The sequence below is a fragment of the Patagioenas fasciata genome, chromosome 1 (genome assembly GCF_037038585.1).
Source record: "Patagioenas fasciata isolate bPatFas1 chromosome 1, bPatFas1.hap1, whole genome shotgun sequence".
In the NCBI taxonomy this organism is placed as follows: domain Eukaryota; kingdom Metazoa; phylum Chordata; class Aves; order Columbiformes; family Columbidae; genus Patagioenas; species Patagioenas fasciata.
In genome coordinates, this window is record NC_092520.1 from 54,130,599 (window position 1) to 54,153,600 (window position 23,002).

Consider the following 23,002-nt stretch of genomic DNA (forward strand, 5'->3'; position numbering starts at 1 on the left):
CGAAGAGTATATTTTTTGACTTCTCGCTAGCAGGTAGTTTGTAATTTTGGGGCTAGGAGCAGCTGGATCCGTGGTGAGGAGGAAGTTTTCGGGGCTGTGGTTGCTTTTCCTTCCTTCTTCCAGCAAACAGCGATCCACGCCAGGATTTGCTTTCTGCTCCTGTATTTCGGCGATGCAATGTGTAGCACGTTTCTGTGTGAGAGTGTGTGTGTGTGTGTGTGTGTGTATGTGTGTGGCTTTCCCTCGCTGTGCCTGTCTCCAGGATTTCTCCCTGCCTGGCTCAGGAGGCTGCTCCAGCGCTGCGCGGAGCAGAGGTTTCCCCGGATCCCGTAAATACAGGCACACGCATGCACACACACACAGACACACAGGCACGCACAGAGCCACTGTCCAGTCCATCCCCACGCCGGTTGCTTTTCCCACCACCTCCAGCCTAGCAGAGGCGGCAGGCGCAGCTCCGCGGCGGATCGTGCTGCCGCTGGCCCGGGACTCTGCTCGCAAAAACGCGCCCGCGGTTTCAATCCTCACAATCAACAGCCAGATTTTTACCCCTCCCTTTTTTCTTTTACCTTTTTTTTTTTTTTTGGGGGGGGGCGGTTAAGGGGGTGTCGAGAGCGCTTTGCCTTTTGGAGAAGGAGCCGCGAGGGAAGAGGCTGCCGCTCTCCTGCCCCCGCCGTGCGCGCATGTGTGTGTGTGCGCGTCCATCTCCCCCCCGCCTCGCAAAAGTTTGCCTCGGCGGCCGGGGGGCTCCCGGGCCGCCGGCCCCGCAGCCGGAGGACGCGGCGGCGGCGCGGCGGTGCGGCGGCAGCGGCGCGGGACTTGCGCGCCGCGCGGGACTTGCGCGCCGCGCCATGCCGGCGGCGCAGGGAGCTGCTGCGCGGCGCTGCGCCTTGGTGGGGCTGCTGCTGCTGTTGCTGCCGCCTGCAGCCGTGGGGACCGAGGGCAAGGCGCGGAGCTGCGGGGAAGTGCGGCAGGCGTACAGCGCCAAGGGCTTCAGCCTGGCCAGCGTGCCCTACCAGGAGATCGCAGGTAAGGGGCCGGGCGGAGCGGGGCGGGGGCAGCGGAACCGGGGAAGCGCCGCCGCTCGGTTGCGCGCACTCCCCGCGGAAACGGGTCTGTGAATTGCCAGGTTGTCTGCGCGGCGCAGAGCGGCTTTGCCGGTCCGGGGGGCAGCCAGGGGCTTCCCAGCGGGGCGCGTGTGCGTAAAGAATTGAATAAATAAATGTACAAACTAAGGGGGGGATTACCCAAAAAAAAAGAAAAAAAAAGGGGGGGGGGCGCGGGCGAGCCTCAGCCGCGGTTCCGTTCACCGGCAGAAACTTCTTAAGAGTTGCAGCGGGGCTGAGAGAGGCAGAAAGCGATTCCGCAGTGGCTGCTGCCCCCGCTGCCGCCGTGTGCGAGGGAAATAACTTTGCCCTCTGCCAGCAGGGACAGGGCGAGAGGGAGGTGGGGGATGAGGAGGAGGGTGGGGAAGGCAGTCCTATCCTTTCCTCCCCCCAGCCCTTTCTCCGGACCCCGCCGCGGCCCCGAGGAGCGGCGTGCCCCTCCGAGGGGTCCAGCCCAGCCGCTCATCCCCGGGCCGGGCAGCTCGCCCCTTGGAGGCGCAGCCGGGCGCCTCCGCTGCAGCCGAAATGGAGCAGAGACACCTCCCCACACACGCATACACTCCCCGCTTCGCCGCCCGAGACCCCAGGCAGCCTGTTACTTAGCTCTTCCTTCTGCTGAAACATGCCCACAACAGGTTATATCTCAATCTGCCTGAAAAAGTATAGGAGGTGGTTTTGGTTGTAATTTTATTTTCCTGCTTTTCCCTACAACCTTATACCTATTGCATCTTTGAGACTGAATTAAAAAAAAAAATGTCCTAGGCAGATAATCTTTTACCAATCGGAAAGCACGACAAAACGAGACAAATCATATGGGAAGACGTGAGCTTGGACTGCTTAAATTGGACTGCTTGAGCCCTCAGGAAAGATTTCTGCTTTGCCACTTGCACTTTGCTGTTAGGTTCTGCTGTTCATAGAGTGAATTAGATGCCCCTCGATTTGCTTGCTTCCTTTGTAAAGTTGGAAGCAGTAGATTTACCCTTCTTGAGGTGAAATAGAGCCACAGTTATTCACTGTGCAGTGTTGACCACCTTATGTTAGGAACAATAAATGTGGAAAATCTCAGGACAGCAAGGATGTAGTTCATACAGGGAAGGCTGTTCCACGTTGCCAATGCAGAACAGAACAGATCTCTGCACAGCCACGTTGGTTCCTTCAGACACATAGGTCTGACCCCCTGCCATGCTTTAGGACAAGGCAGGAGAATAAAGGACCTGTGTGTGTAACTATTCCAACCGGCATTGTTGTCTCTCAGGCTCACCGATTCTCTGGTCTTTCACTGTTATTTTTTAAAAAAATTCTCTTTAGGTTGCTCATCAGTTATATCAAATCAATGAAATCTCTTCTCTGAACCACAGACCCTTTGAATATGCAGTCATGCTTTCCCTTCACATATACTGTTACCCAATCTGTTTTAAGATGGAGTGGTAGAACATGCCCTGTCCCATTTAAAAACAATAATAATAATTTTTAGTGTATTTCAGACGTCTAGTAACTTTGGGTAAACACTTGTTGCTTTCAGCTCACAGAACAGTTTTATCGTCTCATTTATTTTCTGAATGTAGGGTGCAAAGTTGTCATGCATTTTTTAAAGAATCCCAGTATTTGCAAGTTTCTGCTAACGTGTATCAATACAGAAAGCCTCATGATAGCTAAATATTTAACAATAATTAAATCTAAAGTTACTCTGCAGTTTCTTGCTAAGCTTCATAAGTGGTATCTACTTTTATGCTTGAGTGACCTGTACTTTTGTGGTTATGGTGATTTATGCAGAGATTAATTATTTTTTTCTGAGCTCCCTATTACAAGTTGTTTTCTTTGTGTTTTACCTACCTTGTTACTAGTTGTTGTATCAACTTTTGAGCAATTCTGTGTGTAGCTATTCAAGCTACTCAGTTGTTGGAAACCTAGCATTGCTTTAAGGTGTGCTTTGGGGTATGCTCTTCTCGTACTGAGCTGAGAGGTTGTGTAATAACTGTTCATGCAGCATGTGCTCTCGTTAATGTGAATGCTACTTATTTGCAACCCAGTGCAATGTTGGAAATTTAGTTAAAGCAATCAACTACAAGTTTCAGATTTTTTTTGTTTTTCTTTTTTTTTCATTCTGTCTTACCCCACGGTACTGACCTGGTTAAGGAAGCAATTTGTTACTGTTCTGAAAAAAGTGTAGTCTGTCAGGTGCCTCATGTTTTAAAGAGTTCAAAGAACTTTAATTACTGTCATGTTTTGAACAAACATTGTGTTTTCAAAAGATTTTGCATCAATGGCTTGATGAAAAATAGTAATGTGCAGCATGATTTATGTGTTTTGATTTACCAGAAGTTGTATGTTTTCATTTGTCATTTGTTTAAAAGCTGCTTTCTAGCTAGGACTGTTGAAACTTGATAAACTGAAGAGGCAGTGTGTATGTGCTGATGCAAAGTGTGTATGTGCTGATGCAAAGAGCTGAGGAATCTGTTTGAATTAGAGGCTACAGACACAGAGGTACCCTTCTGTTGAAGGGAGCTGCAAAGCCAGACTTGTTAGATGACTTTTGTAAAATTATTTATACTGGCACTCACTTTTGAATGGAGAAGGTAGAAGATTTAAAAAGCTGCCTGTTTTTGCACTGTAAGGCAAAGTTTTTCCCTACAGTATTTTGTTGCATGTGAAATGTGCTGAAGTTGGTAATAATGCCGTTATGATTGTTTGCTATGCTTTTACAATAATGCTACATTTTTCAATGTAATGATATAGTATTTATTTGCGATCAACCTTCTGTGCCTGACGTCTTGTCTGATCACCAAATTCTGACGCTGTAACCTACATAGGAGTACAGCAGGAAAAGCTGGTTTCCAATGTAAGTTATCAAAGTAAGTCCTCAATAAAAGGAACTTTGCCTGGGCATGGCGAGAGCAAGAAATTGAAAGTATACGTAATATGCTGTTGTGGGCTTGATTCTATGCATCAGTCACGTGCAGGGTGGGCAGCAGTAGCTTGCGGTGTATCCTGGGCTATCCTTGTAAAATCTGCCCTCTTGTAAAGCTGCTGTGGAGTATCTTGCAAGTGAAGAAGAGTTGAGCTGTCAGACTCACACTGCTGTGACCCAGCGTTCATGAGGACTGAGTGGGGCTCCTGAGGACTTTGCAGGAAATGTTTTGCTGTAGGAAAATCTGTCACTTGAAAGTAAGTGCAAAAGAGCACAGCACATACCTGCTAGCACTACTTGTTTAACTCCAAGTACGATTTCAATAACTTAAAGCATCTTAGGGGAAACCCTCAAAAGGAAACATAAAAGTTAAAGGTAGAAGGTAGAGTGTGCCCTTGCCTCAGAGTTTGCTGAGTGAAAGTGGATGTCTCACTGTTTAAAAGTAATGGTTGTGTCTGATTAGTGCTTTTCCACTTTCAGTTGATCTAGTGATTTTGAAAGGTGAAGGGTGTGTGGGGTTTTTTTTCTTTTCTTTTTTTTTTCTTTCCCTTTTTACTAGAGCCTGGATAATAAGTGTATTTAGACGAAGACTACAAGTGTTCTGGTAAAGCATCCAACTGTAAAGATGTTGAATTCTAAATACTGTGTCAGGAGTTAGTGAGCTTTGTTCTGTGCAGATGATGAACGAAGTGAGATTCTGGCAACACAGAGACACTGTAGTGAAAATAACTGAAATGAAAGCAGAAGCAAACCCTTCATTTTGGAGGTCAGGAGTCACCTGAAATTGTGCTTTGATGAATGGGCTTCATACTGGCATAATACAGAGGTGTTGACTGAAGAAAGGTAGCAAACATAACACAGTTGCTTGTAGCTCTAAAGTGGTAATAATAATAATAAAAATAAACTCAGTAGTCACTCAAGCAATTGAGATGTTGGTCCATGTCAGATATTCCCAAGCTACTCTTTCTGAATGTTTTGCTTTCCTTTAAGTAGCTCTAAAATGTAGTGGTAGAATGACAGGAGACCAAGTCTGTATCAAAGCACTTCTTAATTAATGTTGTCTTTTACTGTTTCTCTGCTCCTGTCACTGGGAGTTGTGTGAAGAAAATGCCTTCAGACCAGGAGGCAAATGGGGACTCACAGGCACCTTTATGTGACTGTCTTAGGAGTGTAAAGTAGGAACAGCCTTACTGAAATCAATTATATATTTGATGCAAATTTGTGAAATCTGAATTGGGCCATTAGAGACTAATTCACTTCCGATCTCAGTGATGACAATGAAGATGGATGCAGAATTTCATGTAAACTTTTAACTTTTCATGTTTTAGCATTGTAGTATTAGTAGTATCCTCCACACTGTATGACTGCTTCTCACCTCTGTTCACGATTTCAGTAACTGCAGCATCAACAGACTCTCTGTTCACCCTCCCTTACCACCTGCCTTATTTCCCTGTTGTGAATGTGTGGTGCACGTTAATAAACCTGCATGTGCATTTAGCTAGGAGGAAGCACAGCTTTTGTAAGACCCGGCTTTGCTATCACCTTTGTATGTATTTATTAGTTTGTATGTGATTGATGCCATTAAAGGGAACACAACTTACATATGCATATCTAAACCTAAATGTGCTGTTTGTAAGATCAGGACCTTTGAGGAGAAATAGCATGGTTTTAATGTTTATAAATAATTCATTTTTGATTGAGAATTTGAAATTTCAGCATCTGGAGTTTCCCGATGTGACTTTACAGCAGAGAATCTTGGAAAGAGGGACTTCAAAATAGAAAAATCAATGCTTTACTAATTAGTGTAATGATGAATTTCAGTGCATTGTACTCTAATAATAATTTTCTTCTGTTGTCAGTCTGACTTATAATCTAAAAGTATACCTAAAGCTATAACATTTTTTACACTTCTAAGTGCTAATGTGTTAACTGCTCTAATACTGTATTAGTACTTATTTCATCATACGCTATTGTGAAATACTCCTGAGATTAGGTGATGTTCAGACACCAGAGGTCAAGCACTATGTTAAAAGCTCAGGCCATTCTTTTTATATTACTGCAATAAAGAATATATTCATTTCATTTATATTACCACTTGGCTCTCATAAAAGGTCAGTTTCAGCTGAATGTACAATTACTAGCAAATGGCAAATCTTATAACAAGTGATCAACAATAAAAGCTTTTCTGGGTAATTTGTCTTTAAAATTACCACCTGCCATTTCTTTTGAATGACTTGAGCATCTTGCTATCACTCAGAGATCTCTGTCTTATTCCTCACGATACATGTAAGAAAACTATGCATACTAATGTTCCTTTCTGCTTAGTAAAGTAAAAATGCATAATTACATTAAAGTTTCTAGTTGAAATAACAGGCTTGGTGCTTAAAACTCCATTATGGTGTCAAAGTATCAGCACTGCCATTACCAGCAAAATGAAATTACGTTTTCAATGAACTATGACTATATGCTCCCCTCCATACCTGGTTAATGGGTGCTATCTCCCTGGGAAGGGAACCTTCATGCTGTGGTTGTGACTGTTCATACTACCAGGTATAATTATTTTAGCAGCTTAAATATGTGTAAAAGAATTAACGCTTCTCCACAAATTCCTAAGAACAGCATATAAAGGTTGGTGTTTAAAGGCAGAATAGTTATTATGCTAAAGAGAGAGAATACATTGCAAGATGCAAAAGGAATTTAAAACGTGTTTCAGATGGCAGGAAAACGTACGCCTGGTAAAATTCTTAGCACTTTATTCCTCTGTATGTAAAAACAACCTAAAACCTACTGGAACTTAAGGTTTGCTTTCTTCACTAGGTATTGCTCCAGAGCTCCTGCACACATCCAGAAAATAAGCCTCCTCCCTAATAAATTTTTTAGCTCTCGTTAATGGGAGGCTGTCACAAAGACCACCAGCTCTCTCCGATGAGCTTCTTTTGGCTAGTGTGACCTTTTCCTTCCAGCAAAGTGAAACAACAGCACTTTATTCTCTCGAGCGACTGCAAAACAAGTCAGACACGCAGCATTTGAAGGCAGGTGCCGTGAAGGAGGTGCCCGCACTCCTGCTGGCTGCAAGGGTGACAGCGATTCAGGCCCTGCTGCTGCGCCCGGCAGAGCGAGTCTCCGGTGAGCAAAGTCAGACTTATAAATAGTGTTGGGAGACTTCGTGCCCCCAGCCTGCCATAGAAATCGGGGTACCCAGGAGAAGCCCCTACAGCCCAGCACCAGCCCTGGGATGGAGACCTGCCAACTACCTGTCCTGGCCTTAATTTTCAGGGCTGGGGGCAGGAACCACTTTCTGTCCATCAAAAAGAAGCAGCAAGAGCTGATACTCCAAATGCAAACAGCAAATTGCTCTCCGGCTCGCCTAGCTGGCAAGGTCTGTCACCTTGCACTTCTAATGGCCTTTTAACCGCATCTCCAGCTGAGCAGCAGATGTAAAGGGTACCAAGCATCCCCAGCTGCTTTTTTTTCTTTTTTTTTCCTCGTGAAAGAAGCCTTTCTACAGATACTTGACTAACAATGGAGCCTTGGACCTGCTTGCTGACCTGTTGGGTTTAAAATAGCAGGGCAAATCTCCCGAAATAAGTGGAAGTCTCTACTGCTTTTAGCAGGTGCCTCGTAGGGCTGTTACATTAAATTAGGTACGCTTACAGAATAACACAGTCATGTCTGTGGTTGTGGATGTGTGTGCGTGTGCGGGTAAAATCATGGCTTTTACCTGGAGTGGCCTCAAAGTCACAGTTAAGAACCGAAAGAGCTAGAAATGCTGAACGTTACCAGGACAGTTGTTTTCAAACCAGTTTGAAACTTTGTTCTGTGGGTCCCATCTGAAAAACATGTGCAAACACACATGAATGCAAAGATATGCACAATAAAAAAACTACACAGGGCTCTGTTCATATATATCAGCAAGATCAAAGGCTAAGTCAACCATGCTAATCCTACTGTTTAGGGCAGTTTAGGGAGTTTTAGTCCCTGGTTTAGGGAGTCAAATTAGTTCAAGCTTGTCTAAGCAGTAGGTAATATAACCTGCCTTCTAAGTCAAAAGCTGGACCTCTCTGTTGCCAGAAAAAAAGGTTTTTCATCAGTCTATGGTGGTAGCCACATATTTCTCTGATATTTTTGGCCACATCCCTCTGACTTATGTGTTGAGTTTCTAACATATTAGAGACTGCAGGGACACTCATCTGGCTTTTGTCTGAGTTTGTCTTGTGAGGGAAGTCAACACTCAGGATGAAGCTGTTGCACATCTGTGTATCAGCCAGTAGTATGGTATATCGTGAGGATGTACATGGATGCTGCCGTGGTTGTGAGAACTATATCCATTTTGCTGTATCTGGCAAAATACTGTCTGCGAATGCCTCCCTACAGTTCTCATGTCATATGTCTGCAATTGGTTTTTGAGTTACGGTATCCCTTATGACCTTGGAGTTTTCCTTTGAGAGCCCATGAGCAGTAATTAATACCGGAAACTAAAATGACTTTCTCAAACAGAATTATTTTTTAAGAAGTGAAGCACAACATTAAGGAAAGGATGTTTATGCACAGTTATCTTACCAAAGGTCCAGTGCTGCTGATTAATGGTCACAGCTAGGGAGGTTCCCATCAAGTCCTGTGTACAATTCCTGTAGATTATTTTCAGTTCAAGATTCTGTCTCCTGTCTTCATGTAATGTTTCTGTTTGAGCTGCTCTTGTCTTAATTTCTTTTTTTTTTTTTTTTTTTTTGTGATATCTGTCAAGTACTACAGGTAGCATTTTGGACAAATTTTTGATATTTATGACATCTATATCTGGAACAACTACCTCTTGCCCAGTAGACACCACACTGATCTGTGTTTTGGTTTTAGATAGTGTTTTGTGATGGTAGCAATCTGTGGCTTTGAAGTCCAAATTTGCAGCTCTAGATAGAGGTATTGAAGTTAGCAAAAACCTGACTTAGAGAACCAGGAAGAAAATATAGGGTAGGATGAATTGTTAGAGAAGGGACTGTTACTGAATGATAAATAAAACATGAATGGGAGTACTTCCTTCTCTCATTGCTTGAGTCACTTTGCATTCATTGTGTTACGTATTAAGACCTTTCACACAGTTAAAGCCCAAGGAGCAGGGAAAAAGACTGGAAAAGCGCTTTCATGCCAGGATTTATATGAATAGGATGCAAAGGAGGAGTGAAAGAGCTGAGATGCTCAATTTTGGTTTTGTGTTTGTTTTTGTGTTTTTGTTTTTTTATGCCTCACTTGGTCTTGATCCATACAGTCTGTAGATTACTCCTTTTACTCATCGTCTAGGTGGTTAAACATCTCATTTCAAACAGGTTGTGGCAACCTGGCTGATCATGCTCCAAAATGGAAAAAGTTCTAAAAAAGATGTATTGGCATTTCTATTGTTGAATGGTTACTTCAGAGCTTGTTGCTTTGTTAAGCGGGCAGTTCTCAAAAATTCAAGCTCAGTATCTAAGATGTTGTTGTATCATTGCAGAAAGAACAATGCAGCTTCTGCACAGTTCTGTCTCTCATAATAACTTTACATAACTGTGCTCCATAACCCGAGAGATCAGGCTATAAGTTTCTGGCTTATCCCCACTTTAAATGTAAAAAACGTAAAAGTCTTGCGTCCAGGCTAGTGAAATGTGCTTTTATTCACATCTCACCCCAGATTGGAGTTGACTGTCAGCAAAGTTGTGTATTCCCCGTTTCTACCTCTCATTCCTTCCTCTGCATCAGGCCTGGCTATCTGACACACTGCCCTGGGCAACAAGCTGATCTGATAGCTAACCCACCAAAAAAGAGCTTGAAGTTACTCAAGAGAGTGTGTGGGAATGTGTGCCCGAAGTCACTATGAGAAAGTGGGGCTCACCATTTGATGATGGCTTTCAGATGTCTTAGAATTATGATGAAACTGCAAGAGGAACTATCCATCTTCTATCAAAATGCAGTGTGTCAGTAGTGTAGTAGTCTTGTGGTCTGAGAAGAAGCTACCAGCAACTGGGCATCCTTGGTGTTATCTGCATGTTTGGACTTGACTGTCTAACTGCATCACCAAAAGTTGACAAGCCGTGCTAGCAAAGTCATCTGTTCTCCAAAACTGAAGGAGTTGAACGCCTGCCTGGGATGAAGGGTCATATTGAGAGTGCTTCACCACCGCAGGGAAACTCTCTGCGTGTTATGTTGTTGATGTGTGATAGTTAACGGGGTCACTTTAGTGGGTGTCTGCTGATTTTATGGCACGTTGAGATTTTGGGTTTATGTGCAAATGGATGGGTCTGTTAGACTTCAGGTTTATACCCTGCTATTTTATTGTCATTTTTGTGTTTTAAATGTTTTCTACATTGCGGGGCGGGGGCGGAGGTACCCATTCCTAGCTATATGCAGCTTTGACACATAATGTAAAATTGAACTTATAATATTGCTGAAATATAAATTGTTAAAAGCAATGGCAGGACACTCCTTTGCATGTAATAAGTATCGAGTTTTCAGTCAGCAGACTTCAGAAACTATTGCACATTTTAAAATGTCTTTTACATTCTGAGTACCCTAATTTTTAAATGTGTGCTAGTCCCTCAGAAGCTCAAACAATGGACTAGCAAATCAAAGGGAAGGGATGATGAACGCCCAGTGGCTAAGCCTGAAGTGTTTTCCATCTCTTCTCTTAAGCTGACATAATATTTCACAGAGAAAGAAGCTGTAAGTACAAACAACGACTGCATCTTATTTAGTTACACAAAATAGATTCACAGTATAAACAAATTATATAAATATTTATTTCTTTGATATTAGCTTTTGGCTTTACAACTTTAACATATAAGATAATACTGCATGTGAGCAATTTAGATTCCTTGGATGAAAATAGCTAGGTATCATTTTGCCTGTCAGCATTATCTGTGTTGTAGAAAAATATGGTAAATACCTCTTGAACAGTTTCAGTCTCTCACCATATGCTCTTTAACCAGTTAGAGTCGTTGCAATTTATAGTATTCTTATCTGCTGTAAACTTTGCATTATATGCATGTATTTAAAGCAGTTTCAAATATGTAAAAGAAGATGCCAAAGCTAACCCACAGTAAAAAACTTCCCTTATATATATATACATATATATGTATACATTATTTTGTGAAGTAGTCTATGCACTGCTAACAGTTCAGCTGAAAAAAAAAAAAAAGGCCGGGAAGACAGATCATGCTAATAAAAATTGCAGATCAGGTTTTTTGGCTCAACAGAGATTTAGGTGATTCTGAGCAGAGAATCAAAATCTAATTTAAAAATGAAGGTATTTAAAAGAATGGGCTGGGAGGCGTTATTTACTGAATTGGTGAAAAGCCAGAAGCAATATTCCTTGACTGCTGCTGTTCCAAGATGGTCCGTCATGTTGGCTATGGGCTGGCAATAAGCACTGTTAATTGAATACCTGGAACATAACTAAAATGTGTTGATTAAATACAAACACCTGTCTTTGCAATGCAGCATGGCTGATGAAGTGAAAAGAGTCCAAGGAACAGCTTCTTGAAACGGAACGCTGAAACAGTGATTAGCTTGTTCTTAAAGCTGATCTTCAGAAGTCCCGTATCGTTTTTTGAAAGAGAACTCCAAAGCCTCTTTCTTCTTTAATTACCGAGACAGCACACTAAATGCCACAAATTGACTGTAATCAGATTTGTTGTGGGGCACGTGCACACTTCTGTTACAAGTTTTTTGAGTTGAAGACCCCCAAACCTGATTTCTACCTATCTCCACTGACTGCAGCTGAGCGCAGAATTTGGTTGAGATTTAGTTGCAGTTTTTCTACAAAAGAAAGTAAAGCAGTAAATGGTCAAAATTCAAAATGAGAATTTAATTGTGCGAAGCACTGAAGAAAAGAAGGGACAGTCCTGGCTGCAAAGAGTTTCCATTTCATATTTATGCCACTATTTCTTCATGAGACTTAAGCAGTCATGATGTCAGTCATGTACATATACTTCAAACCTTTTTCTGTTGCATAAATAACAAATGTAGTGCAAATAAATATGCTACTTGATTTTTTAATTGTCCTTTTAAAGGACATCGACTTCATATCCCATTGAGATTACTGCGATAATTGATAGACCCTTTGTGGAACCATCTTTGTACCTTGTTAATTAGTAATTTAGAATCTGAGTTTGCTTTTTAAAGCAGGTCCAGCTGGACACTGTAAATCATTGCCTAGAGTGCAGTCTATGTTTAGTACTGAAACTGGCCAAACCAAAAACTCTTTACACCTTGTGTACCAAAATCTGGTCACTGGTGAATACTTAAACACATAAATAAATATCGTTGCTCAAGTGGAGCTTTTCTGTATCTGATGAACGGATTTAAATTGCTCTTCTTTCACAGTTTGCCCAAGAGACTAGTGCCTTCTCTTGAATGGAGAAGAAGGCACGGAAGTATTATGTCCACTTTGTGTGGACATATGTATATACTTTCATATACCCATGTACCTGAAGAGCCTCTTACATTCTAAAAGTCTGCTGGAATCATATCATATACCAGACAGCTTTTTTCCAAGGTATGTTATAACACTATTGATAACTTTTGAATTATAAGTGAGGTCCAGTTTTCTTTGTAATATTGGCATAGTTTTTCTCTCATTGATAGCTTTTGCTTCTTTGAGTATTCTACAGTAATATCCATTTTTCTGGTGGCAGGATGGTCATTGCCATTACTTTCATGCCTAATAGACCTCTCAGGCTGAATCTGCTTTCGACAGAAGAGGAAACTTTACAGAATATCACTGTCCTTTTTAGCTAAAACACCAGCAAAAAATAAATTCAAGACGAAGAAAATGATGTAGTTAAGAGCAGATTCATCCAGATTTTTGTCTGTAATGCTGAACAAATCTGATGCAGGTCCATAAACTACAGTTGGGCTAAAGAATCATACTTTGCTATTTATTTCTATGTTTTAGGTTATTTTTTATAGTCCTTTCAACGTCATTATTACAGGCATTGTACATCACAGACAATAAACCTTTCTAGGAAGACTAATGGAGTCTGCAAATTAGCATCATCATTTTAATAGCTGATACATAAGTGCTGATCTTTTTGTTCCATTTTGTGGCTTGCCTGATGTTGGGAGCTGATCAAACTGTTGCATGTGATGACTGGTATAGCAGAATAAAGCAGTAAATGGTCAAAATGGTTCTTAGAGTTCTTGTACCTTTATGTTAATTCAATATAGATATACAGACGTACAATCTCAATTAAATTGGCAAATATGAGATGAGTTATTTAAATTTTTCAACAATAAGCATCTTGAGAAGGTGATAGTAACATCTAGCAGCCACATTTTTTGATTACTAGATATTTGTGATTTTGATACTCTCATATGTAAAGCAAATTTATAAACATTGCTACTAGTTATTCCACAAATACTTATCTCATTTTTATTTCTGCCCCCTATGATCTGCATGTGCTAATCATTTGGGCCCCTTTGGAGCAAAAGTAATTACTAAGTTGTGTTAGATATAGCAGGAACTCAGTATTCAAACCATTTTTTATTGGAAAAATGTCTTGGTTGTTCTGATTTTACAAACAGAGCTACACACATGCCTTCCAGCAGTGTGGAGTTAATTTGCAAAGGCAAGCTAAAGAATATATTTTGAATATTTTCTCAGTTGTGTATAAGGGACTACTTTTCTTCCTTTTCTTTCCAAATTGTTCTTCAGTATTCTGCCCAGAATATTTCATGTTTATGCTACACAAACACATAAATACCTCCACATTTCAAAAAAAGAAAAAACAACAGATAATTGTCTTTTAACATCACTTGAGCTTGCTGAAATACTTATCATTTCCACAAAGAGTTAGGCCATTGCTGTATCCACTGATCCAGCTCCTGATTTTTAGGTAGCTTCCTGCCTTGCAAAATGATGAAGTTTTGGTATAGGTGCTTAAGGCTGTAGGATGCAATGCACACACAGCTGTCAGGGTGAGTGATCAGCCAGTGAGGCTAACCCAGGAGAAGGGTCCTGTGAGTGATGCTGATGAGTGAGCGAGTTGTGTCCTCGGTCCTCATCTTTTGTGACAACATCTTCAAGGCCCTTTTTGGAGGCATGCATGCGATCTTTCCTTTTGAAGCGACTCCACTATGTGTAAATAATAGCCTGTTAACTAAGCCTGAGAGGGTGTTTGTTTTTTTGCCCGTATGTTAGCACACTGGAGGACACTGTTTTGAAAGAGCTGAAACATTCTCTCAGGCTCCAGTCCAGCAAATGCATAAATATTTTTGTGCAGGGTAGCTACTGCAAAACAGACTAAAACCACCGTGCTGGATCTAGAACCCCTCTGTGAGTTGACAGAAGGCTGCACCCGGCTAGTTTCTTCACTCTTTTTCTGCCCAAGAAATAATTATTACATGCAAAGCAAAAATATTGTAATAGAAAAGACTGAGAGCAGATTGTCAGCATTCAAGGAGAACCCTGCTATAATAAATCTATTTAAACATAAGGTAGCTTTGAGGTAGGCTGGCGTTGATATTTGATCGTGATTCTTAATAGAAAAACTTAAATCAATTTGAAAATTTGTCAGCATAGAAGGCTTTTTTCCTGTTATTTTTGCCATCTTGAGGAATATTTAAACACTTCCAATTTTCTTCCTGTGCTGATAATGTTGTTTAAATTATTACTAATCAAATACTAGATTGCAAGCAGTCAGCAATAATCTGAAAGTTCTTTGACAAATGCTTTGGTTTGTGGCATAATGTTCCGAGGAATTTGATGGGAAACCCATTGCTTGGGTCATTATTTCCTAAATTAGACGAAGTACGGTGAATTACATCTTCCTGTCACCTCACAATGATTTGTCAGTAGGCCACTTTCCTTTAAGTATTCTAAAGAAACAAACCACAGTGGAAAGAAGCATCTACAGCTTGACCTCTGAGGTTCTGTAGGGCCTGGTTTGGATTAACATGGTTCCTGGTGTAGGTGGCTCCTAGCCCTTTAGATGGTGGATTCCTAAGTGACCCAATCCCTTTTGATATGTCAGTTTTGCTCCAAGCAAGTCCATGGCCTCAGAAGGTACATATTAACCTGCTCCTCCTGTGCAGGATCCTCAAAAAGTGATGCTGAGTCAGCGTGAGCACCTACGCAGAAATGTTTTCTGCAAGAGTGAGTCTTTCGTGAAACAGCAGTAGGTGTAAGTGTTGGAAGTGCACGTGAATAACGCTAAAGGGGAGTTTTAGGTAGGTTGTCATTCCAAAAAATGGGTCGATTCTCCCTCAAATGTATGCGCAAAACAGAAAGCATTCTTGGAAGATGTTTTTACTTTCATGTTAGTGGCAGTGGGTGGTGGTGCAGACTGGTTCCTCACATGCCCCTGCTAAAGGGTTTAATGTTTTACATCCCGTAAATATGTGGGGTTTTTTGTTCGTTTGTTTGTGAGGGGTTTTTTTAAGAATAATACTATAAACCTAAGCAAAAAATATTCCATGGAAAGTTAGTAGCAGAAATCTTAGTGTTCTCTGCTGAAGATGAAGCTATTCTTCTAAGGTGTTCCACTATGATTAAGGTAGAAGATAGAGGTCTTCAACATCCTGTGGCTTCTGTCTGTTTCTACTGTAAGTTTTATTTGCTTTCTCAGCCAAAATACAAACTTAGCAATGGGAATAACAACAGCTTTAAAATTTCCTGGGGAAATTACTTGACTTCAGAAGCACCTTAGAAGGTTGCAAAGGTATCGCTGGCCACCAGGCACAAAATAATTTGATATAAAACTGAGCTCTGAGTTGCTGTTGGAAAACACCAGGATAATGAGTCAGTTTCAGAAAAAAATTGTTCATTATTTTTTAATTGGGCTACTTTTCAAGAAATCCAGGGGCTGCTCATCAAAATGCAAGAGGTGTTCCGAATATCATGAAGTTTAAGGAAATTAAGTTCTGATGAATTCTATATCCTTGCCATGATGAATCTGTGATTTGTACACTGCTGACCTTCACTATTGAGTTTTCCTACATCTTCAAGTGTCTTGTCATGTGGAAAACAATACAAACAGCATTTTAAGCAGCATATAAATATGAACTGAAGTAAGTACTTAAAATTAAACTTTAACAAGACCAAAACCTTTTGGCAACAGTTAAAATAAATGAGAACAGCTTTCCTTTGTGATTAACACCATTATATTCCCATTCATTCAGGACATTATATTCATTCAGGACTTAGACAGCAATTTCCAGAGGAGCTTTGTAACAACAAAATGAGAAGAGCAATAGAAGACTTAGAAGTAATAATATATTTGGTTTTCAGAGAAAGCAGGATGCAGAGTGGGCTAGTAGGACTGGGTAAGTCTACACTCATATTGCTGCACGACTGTGATGTGAGCAGATGTGGGAACTAAAGAATCATTTCTTGTGCAGTTACATAGATAGAGCTATGACTGAGGAGGTGAATGTCTGGAGGAATGCTGATGGGTGGACTTTCTACCTTGTCAGAGAAAAGCTTGGTTTTATATGTTTTTCAGAAATCACTTCATATGAAGATATTGTCTGTCAGTGCAGCTTTTCCTGCCTTTTTGATATACTGCTGGTTACAAGGTCTATGTCAAAACTCGGTTGGATTTTAGTAGGGCCAGGACTTCTTTCTTTTCCCAGAATTTTCTTTCCTGAACTGTTTGTTCTGGGAGATTTTAATTATTTGTTCAATAGTTAAGCCAATATATAAGAAAATTTTTATGCTTGGGTATATGGAGAGGAGTTCATTAAGTCTTTGTGAAGGAACAAATTGCTGAGGACTAAAAGCATGAGACACACAAGGTTGCTTCTGCATAGCTCTGTGAAAGCAGAGGAACACAGTCCAAGTTCAGCAATGTCTGCAGGAGCAAAAGAAGCAATAATTGATGTAATCTTTTGTTACTTTGACATATGTGTTGCTATAGTAGTTTTGCCTAAATTCTTACAGTAGCAGAATCTTGTTTCCAAACTCTGATTTTATGACATCACTATATTCAGTACCTGTATTTTGTCCTTAGACCGTGACACTTAAAACCACCAAGTTCTCATCCTTTGTCAAAAAGGATCTGAAAAGCCATGCAGACCACTTGCAAGTGATGTGGTATGGCCCAGGTAGGGATGCCTCACCTGACCTGCAGTTTAGGAGCCCCAGGCTGGCCGATTTGGCATACATACATTCATACATACATACATATATGCATGTGTGTTTCTGAATTCCGCAGATTATCAGGAAATTACCCTTAAAGACACCCTTAACCACTCTGTGCAGAATATCTTATGTTGAGTACAGCACCTCTTGCCTTATGGTGTAGTTTGATACCGTGTGCAGAACAGTGCTGTGCAGATTAGAAGGGGGTGTTGGGATCGGTCTGAATTTGGATAGGACATCAAACAAAGATGTTTCAGGAATGAGAGGTTTATTACATTTTTTTCCTCATATTCAAAGGAGAGGAAAGTATTAACAGGAAATAACAGTACAAATGTATTTTTACTTTTCAATCATCAGCACTTTGGGAAGAATACAGACAACAGACAGAACAAGAAAAAAAGTAGTAGCAAGACAGAAGTCGCGGGATGTGTTGAAAAGGCACTGTCTTTGCCATTCTGCTGTAGTCAGAAAAGGAAGAATCCACTTCAGAATACAGGAATAAAAAATGGCATTCTTCTAGACTGAAGCCTGACAAAGTTGCCATGAAAATAAGCTAGCTCCAAGCAAAACACTGCTCATCTACCCTTTATCATGATGTTGATTGTTAAAATAAAAAGTATGATATTGTATTTGGGGAGTGGAAAATTCATTTTTTCATTAGCATGGCAATTTTTTATGCTATTAGTTCATAATTACTCCATCAAGTTTGGAGCAGAGACATCTAGCATTGCCAATAGCTTTTTCATCCTGTTGAATAACACCGAAAAGTAATCTGCGTAATCAAATACAAATGTGACATTAATATAAAATTGCCAAAGCTTTGGTTTGTTTTGTTTTAAACAGACACATGAGCTTTGAATAAAGGTTCCTTTAAAAAAATAATTTAAAAAAATATATCTGCTTTCTGCTTGTTTATTCTCCCATCCTGGCCTGTACATGGCCAACAAATGTGAACTTTGTTGACATTTTTTATGTTAACTGTGCTTTTAGTAACAACGAAGAAATCCAAACAGTTGTGTTTTTTTTTTTTTTGTTTTTTTTTTTTAATTGTGTAAAAACTGAAATAATTTAACATGTTAGCATATTGTGGTTATAACTTAAAACCATGTGATGTGAAAATTATTGCATCAGCAAAATTATTCTTAAGTTATGTTCCGGGGTTGATATTAAATAGTAGTGGTATTCTGCACTACCTTGTTTACCCGTGACTAATTTGCCTTTATAATCATGATATAAAAGACACACGGTCAAGGTACAGCTATTTTACTAACTCAGGGAGGCAGAACAGCCTGGAGTTATACTTTTTGGCATCACGCTATATGCCTGGAGAGCAAGGAAGCAGTTTATTTTAAAATGAAAAACTACATACTCATTCCTTGCAGAAAAATGGTAATTATTACTGATTCATATTCTGGGCACAAATTATATGTATACACATACTGAACCAGGTACTGTGATCACTATTTTTTACAACTATTTCTTACATTACAATTAGTGAGCAGATACTGGTAGAAAAAGCTTTACTCTGAACAGAAACAAAGCTGGAAAAAAAGAAAAAAAAAAAAAAAGAGAGGGAAGTCTGTGGGCTGGACTGAGCTGATGATTGAATTTGGATTTCTGTGTGATTCTAGTAGGGACAAGTAAAAAGAGATAGATCCAAAAAGAATTATACTTAAGAATCCCATTGGCAATAGGATCAAAAGGAAAGCAAATGGGAAATAAAGAGGATGGAGAAGAAGAGGCGCTCCATAGCAACGTGCAGCAGGACGTGGAGGGAAGTGGGCATGAAGGAAGTGGCATGTGGTACCTTCTCTTCCGATGTGAGGCTTTAATTTATTCTTGCATGGTGTGCGCATGAATTCTCTAGAATTGTATTTGCTTTCAAAACCCCATCAGGCACAAGTGCTTGTTGGGGTGTTTCTGACAGTATTCCTCATCTTTGAACTTCATAGTTGTGATTAGTTTCTTTAGCAAATCTTCCATGCAACTGCTTTGATTCTCTTAATTAATCATTCTCAATCAAGTACATTTTTCAAAGACTGAGATTTTTACATATAAATTTTTCAGGATCCCATAAAGAAAAGACAAGTTTAAAGGTTTTGATTCCCAAAATATGTTCCTACTATGAAGAAAACGTGACTACCTGGAAAGGAACAAAAGGCATGTTCCAAGATACTCTCTGTTTAAGGATAGGCTAGGGGATTTTTTAATACACATCTATATGTTTAACTCTGTGTAGGGGGTTAAACCAAAGCTGTTCATTTGCTGACATTCGTTGAAACAACATTTTTTTTTACTATGCATGTGAGATTGGAGGGTGTCAGCATAGGATATTATGTGTGGTACTAGCAAATAGGAATGCAGACAGAATGAAAGGTGATGTTCCAGCTGGAAATGAAGGCTGGAGTGCAGGCTCTATTACCAGTGTTTTATTGCATACAGTCCTATAGTCCACTTAACAGGAGCATATGCAGGCCTCTTAAATTGGAATTTAAAAGGACTTCTTGCAGAATTTAGATGCTAAAATCTCAGAGAGCAGTTTAGGCAGCTTCTTCTCAAAAATCCCATGACCTCTATGAAATCATAATAAACAGGCTCCACGCCCTAAACAATTGCATTGTGTGTTTTGGGGCAGAAACTTCAACTTGCTAGCCATTAGGCTACTGAGACTGAGTGCTGTTCTCCTGTGTATTTTTTATGAACTGAAAAGAAGTGTTCGGCACTTTGAATCCCAGCTGGATTTAGGGATCTGCTTAATCAGGTTGGTGTGCACTTCTGTGCCTGCTGTTTTGGCATATGGATGTCTTGCAGTTTCCTTTGGAATTATATAGGTTTCTATGGTCTGTATGTTTTCTCTTTTTCTCTTTTTCTTTTTAGTACATGGAAATGGGTGGTTTTTTCCCTGTTGTGGTTATAGTTACTTAAAGTTATTTGTGATGGAGAAGAGAAGACTTCTAGTTAAGATGTTCTGTGTCCTTCCCTGGAAGCATTAAGAGAATGTACCTGCATTACCATTTTGGTGTGACTTAAGAATGTGCTTTTGAAGTACAGCTGCTCATTGTCTTTACTTGTTCTATCACAAAGGGGTCTTGGAGAACACAAGATGGACATTTTTTTGGATAAGCAGATGTGCTCCAACCATTACCAGATACTCAAATCTGCGGGCCCAAATCAGAATAGGTCCAAAGTCTTTTAATATGTATAGTGGGGACATCAGGTTTTCATCGCCAGTGTTTTATCCTAAGGATGTGCACTCTTGCACTGCACTGCTTGCTGATATAGGTACAAGCACAGATTTTTTCAAAGCTTTCTCTCTCATAGCTACAGGGCAAATCTGGGTCCTCAGCAGAGGCAGTCTGAATCACTCTGCTGCAGTGAGGTGCCTAAATTTGAGGCACTGAAACGTTCACATTAGCTGTCTGATAGCAGGTGATATAAATGCAGTTCATAGTGTTCATATCGTAAAATAGAGGAAGACAGTGCAGGCAGCAGCTGTATATCACTTCTTACTTCAGTCCCCTTCAGAGAGTTATTCTTCCTGGAGGAAAATGCAATGGGGATTGCACCCCATCTTTGGTAATCTGGTTCTTGACTGTTGTTTTAGAGGGACGTGATAATATTGCAGAAAACAGAAACCAAGAGAAAATAGGCAAAAAAAAAAAAAAAACACACCAAAACAAACAAACATGAATCAGTAGAAAATAGGCAAAAAATAGTATTTCTTTTGCAACATACCCTTCTCCACACTTGCACTCAGCTGTTTGTAATCACTTGGGTAGTGCAAAAAAAATAGTTTCATCTTGTACTTGGACTATTAAGTAAAACATCTAAATTGTTACTAGCGTTAACTCCTGTTTTCTAGCTTGTTCTCTCAAAAGCTATTTTGTGAATCTTGTTTCACTGTCAGTTTAGATATTGTTCCTCCCTCCCAGAAAACACAGACCTCTCAATTCATTCAAATAATAGTTTTCTAGTACACATTTCTCATATCAAGGCGAGAATAAATCACGTATAGAATGGTACAGACTTTAGTGATGCACTTTTCTATAGTTTACTGATTCTCATAAGCATTTGTAGCTTGTATTTCTACTTAAAACACTTAAAAATACTACATAACCTCAAATGAACAATCAAAAAATAAAAAGCAATACACAAACAGTATTAGAAATTTAGAATTGTAACATCAAGCATTGCAATTTTAGATAATTAACATTGTTGCAGGAGCTTCAGTTTAGTTCCCTTGTATGTATGAGTAAAGATAGCTCACTATAATAATGTACAAATCCTTGTACATAATCAATGGTGCTTAAACAATTAATTGTTTGTCTTATACTAGATGTTATTTAAATTTTGTTCTGAAGACAAGACTATAAATATTCTTATAGCCTCCTTTATAACTACCATATCTGGAAACTTAATTAAAGGCTTTTATTTTCACAACACTTTCTGAGATGTTATTTTCCTTCTACAGGTGAGCAAGAAACATATTTTTAAAGTTTCAGATGCTCAGCTTGTGTTGTAAGAGTACTTAGCACTTTCTATTTTCAGAGCATCACAAACACTGGTTTCAGCTGCAGTCTCCAAGTAGATCTTCTGCTTATCAGGCTCCATTGTGTCTGGTTTTTGGTACTAGAAAGTGATTATTGTAAATGGAGAATCATTTGTGAAAGTTTGACTGAAATGCAGGGAACTAGAGCAAGAGGAATGGTACAATGCAGTTCTCCATGGAAATACTCTCGCCATTATGTTCATGAGATTATCCTTCCTCTAGCTGCAACTTCCCTGTCCATTCACCAAGCACTTTCTAAGTTTGGCAGAAAAAAAGACTTTTGTCCTACAGACTGAATAATACCAAATCTTGCTCATTCTAAAACCAGTTTAGTCATACACTGTTCACCATTGTGATACGTATGCATGTGGGACAGAAGGTATGGTTTTGTTACATGAATGTTTCATTTCCTAACTTTCATCATCATCTTTAAACTGGACTCAGATGTGTATATAAGTTACAGTGAAAGTATCTGAATTTAGACTTACTTATTGCCATGTAATCTTTCTGTATAAAATTCACTCCACATCTCTCTCCCTGTGGTCTTTGTTCTGCCCAAACCACATCTTGGTTTGTTAAAAGAAAAGTCCTTTATAGACCCTTTGCATTGTGATAAATTTCCCTGATATTCATATAGTAGTAGCTTTGTGAGAGTTATATTAAAGTGGATAGGCAATATGATGACATTCATTGAAAAATGTGAGATCAGCTGCATGTTTAAGTATTCTCTGATTGTAACAGGTTGATAAGATTGGGAGATTTGCTTCAAACACTGCCCAAACCAGCAAGACTGGATACACTATGGCACTCTTGCCTTAGCAAGGTTAGGAGGAACCTTAGAAGGACATTTGGGGGGAAGAAAACCACAACCAACCAAACCAAAACAAACCTGAAACAGGTGGTGTACAAGTTGATTCTTTTGAGCATCTAAGTGGGACTCAATTCCATCCATGTAGGAAGAGGGTAGTTTGGGACTGGACTCACAAGGCCTCTTCTCTGTGAAATCTGCTTTGCTCCAAGACTGTTTGTCGCTGGGGAACCAAGAGACAACTAACAACAAAGCAGATTTTGCAAGTGTAGTGACTTGTCAGCAGAAAGACTGTGGAGAAGGCACAATTGAAGAACGAGTGTTTGGTTTATGCCTGAACTGTTCCAGAGAGGGGAAAAACACCATTTGTTCAGATCAAGTGGCAGCTGCTGAAGCACTTCTGTAAGTGTATTGAAGTGCCAGGTTCATATGGGACACAGAACTTATTTTAAACACTCCACGAATATGAGAACAATTCTTCAAAGTTGAAAGCTAAAGCATTAATTTATTTCAAATGTTTCTCTTA

General features: G+C 40.0%; 1 protein-coding gene across 2 annotated transcripts in view; it reads left to right on the forward strand.

Moving 5' to 3' along the window:
* Nucleotides 1-282: 282 nt before the first annotated feature.
* Nucleotides 283-23,002, forward strand: part of GPC6 (glypican 6) — a 786,144-nt gene continuing 763,424 nt past the window's right edge. For both annotated transcript variants that reach the window (XM_071806659.1, XM_065851136.2), the window contains exon 1: nucleotides 283-1,029. In XM_071806659.1, the coding sequence (XP_071662760.1) occupies nucleotides 684-1,029 (346 nt within the window). In that variant the 5' untranslated portion in view covers nucleotides 283-683. The remainder of the gene's footprint in view (nucleotides 1,030-23,002) is intronic.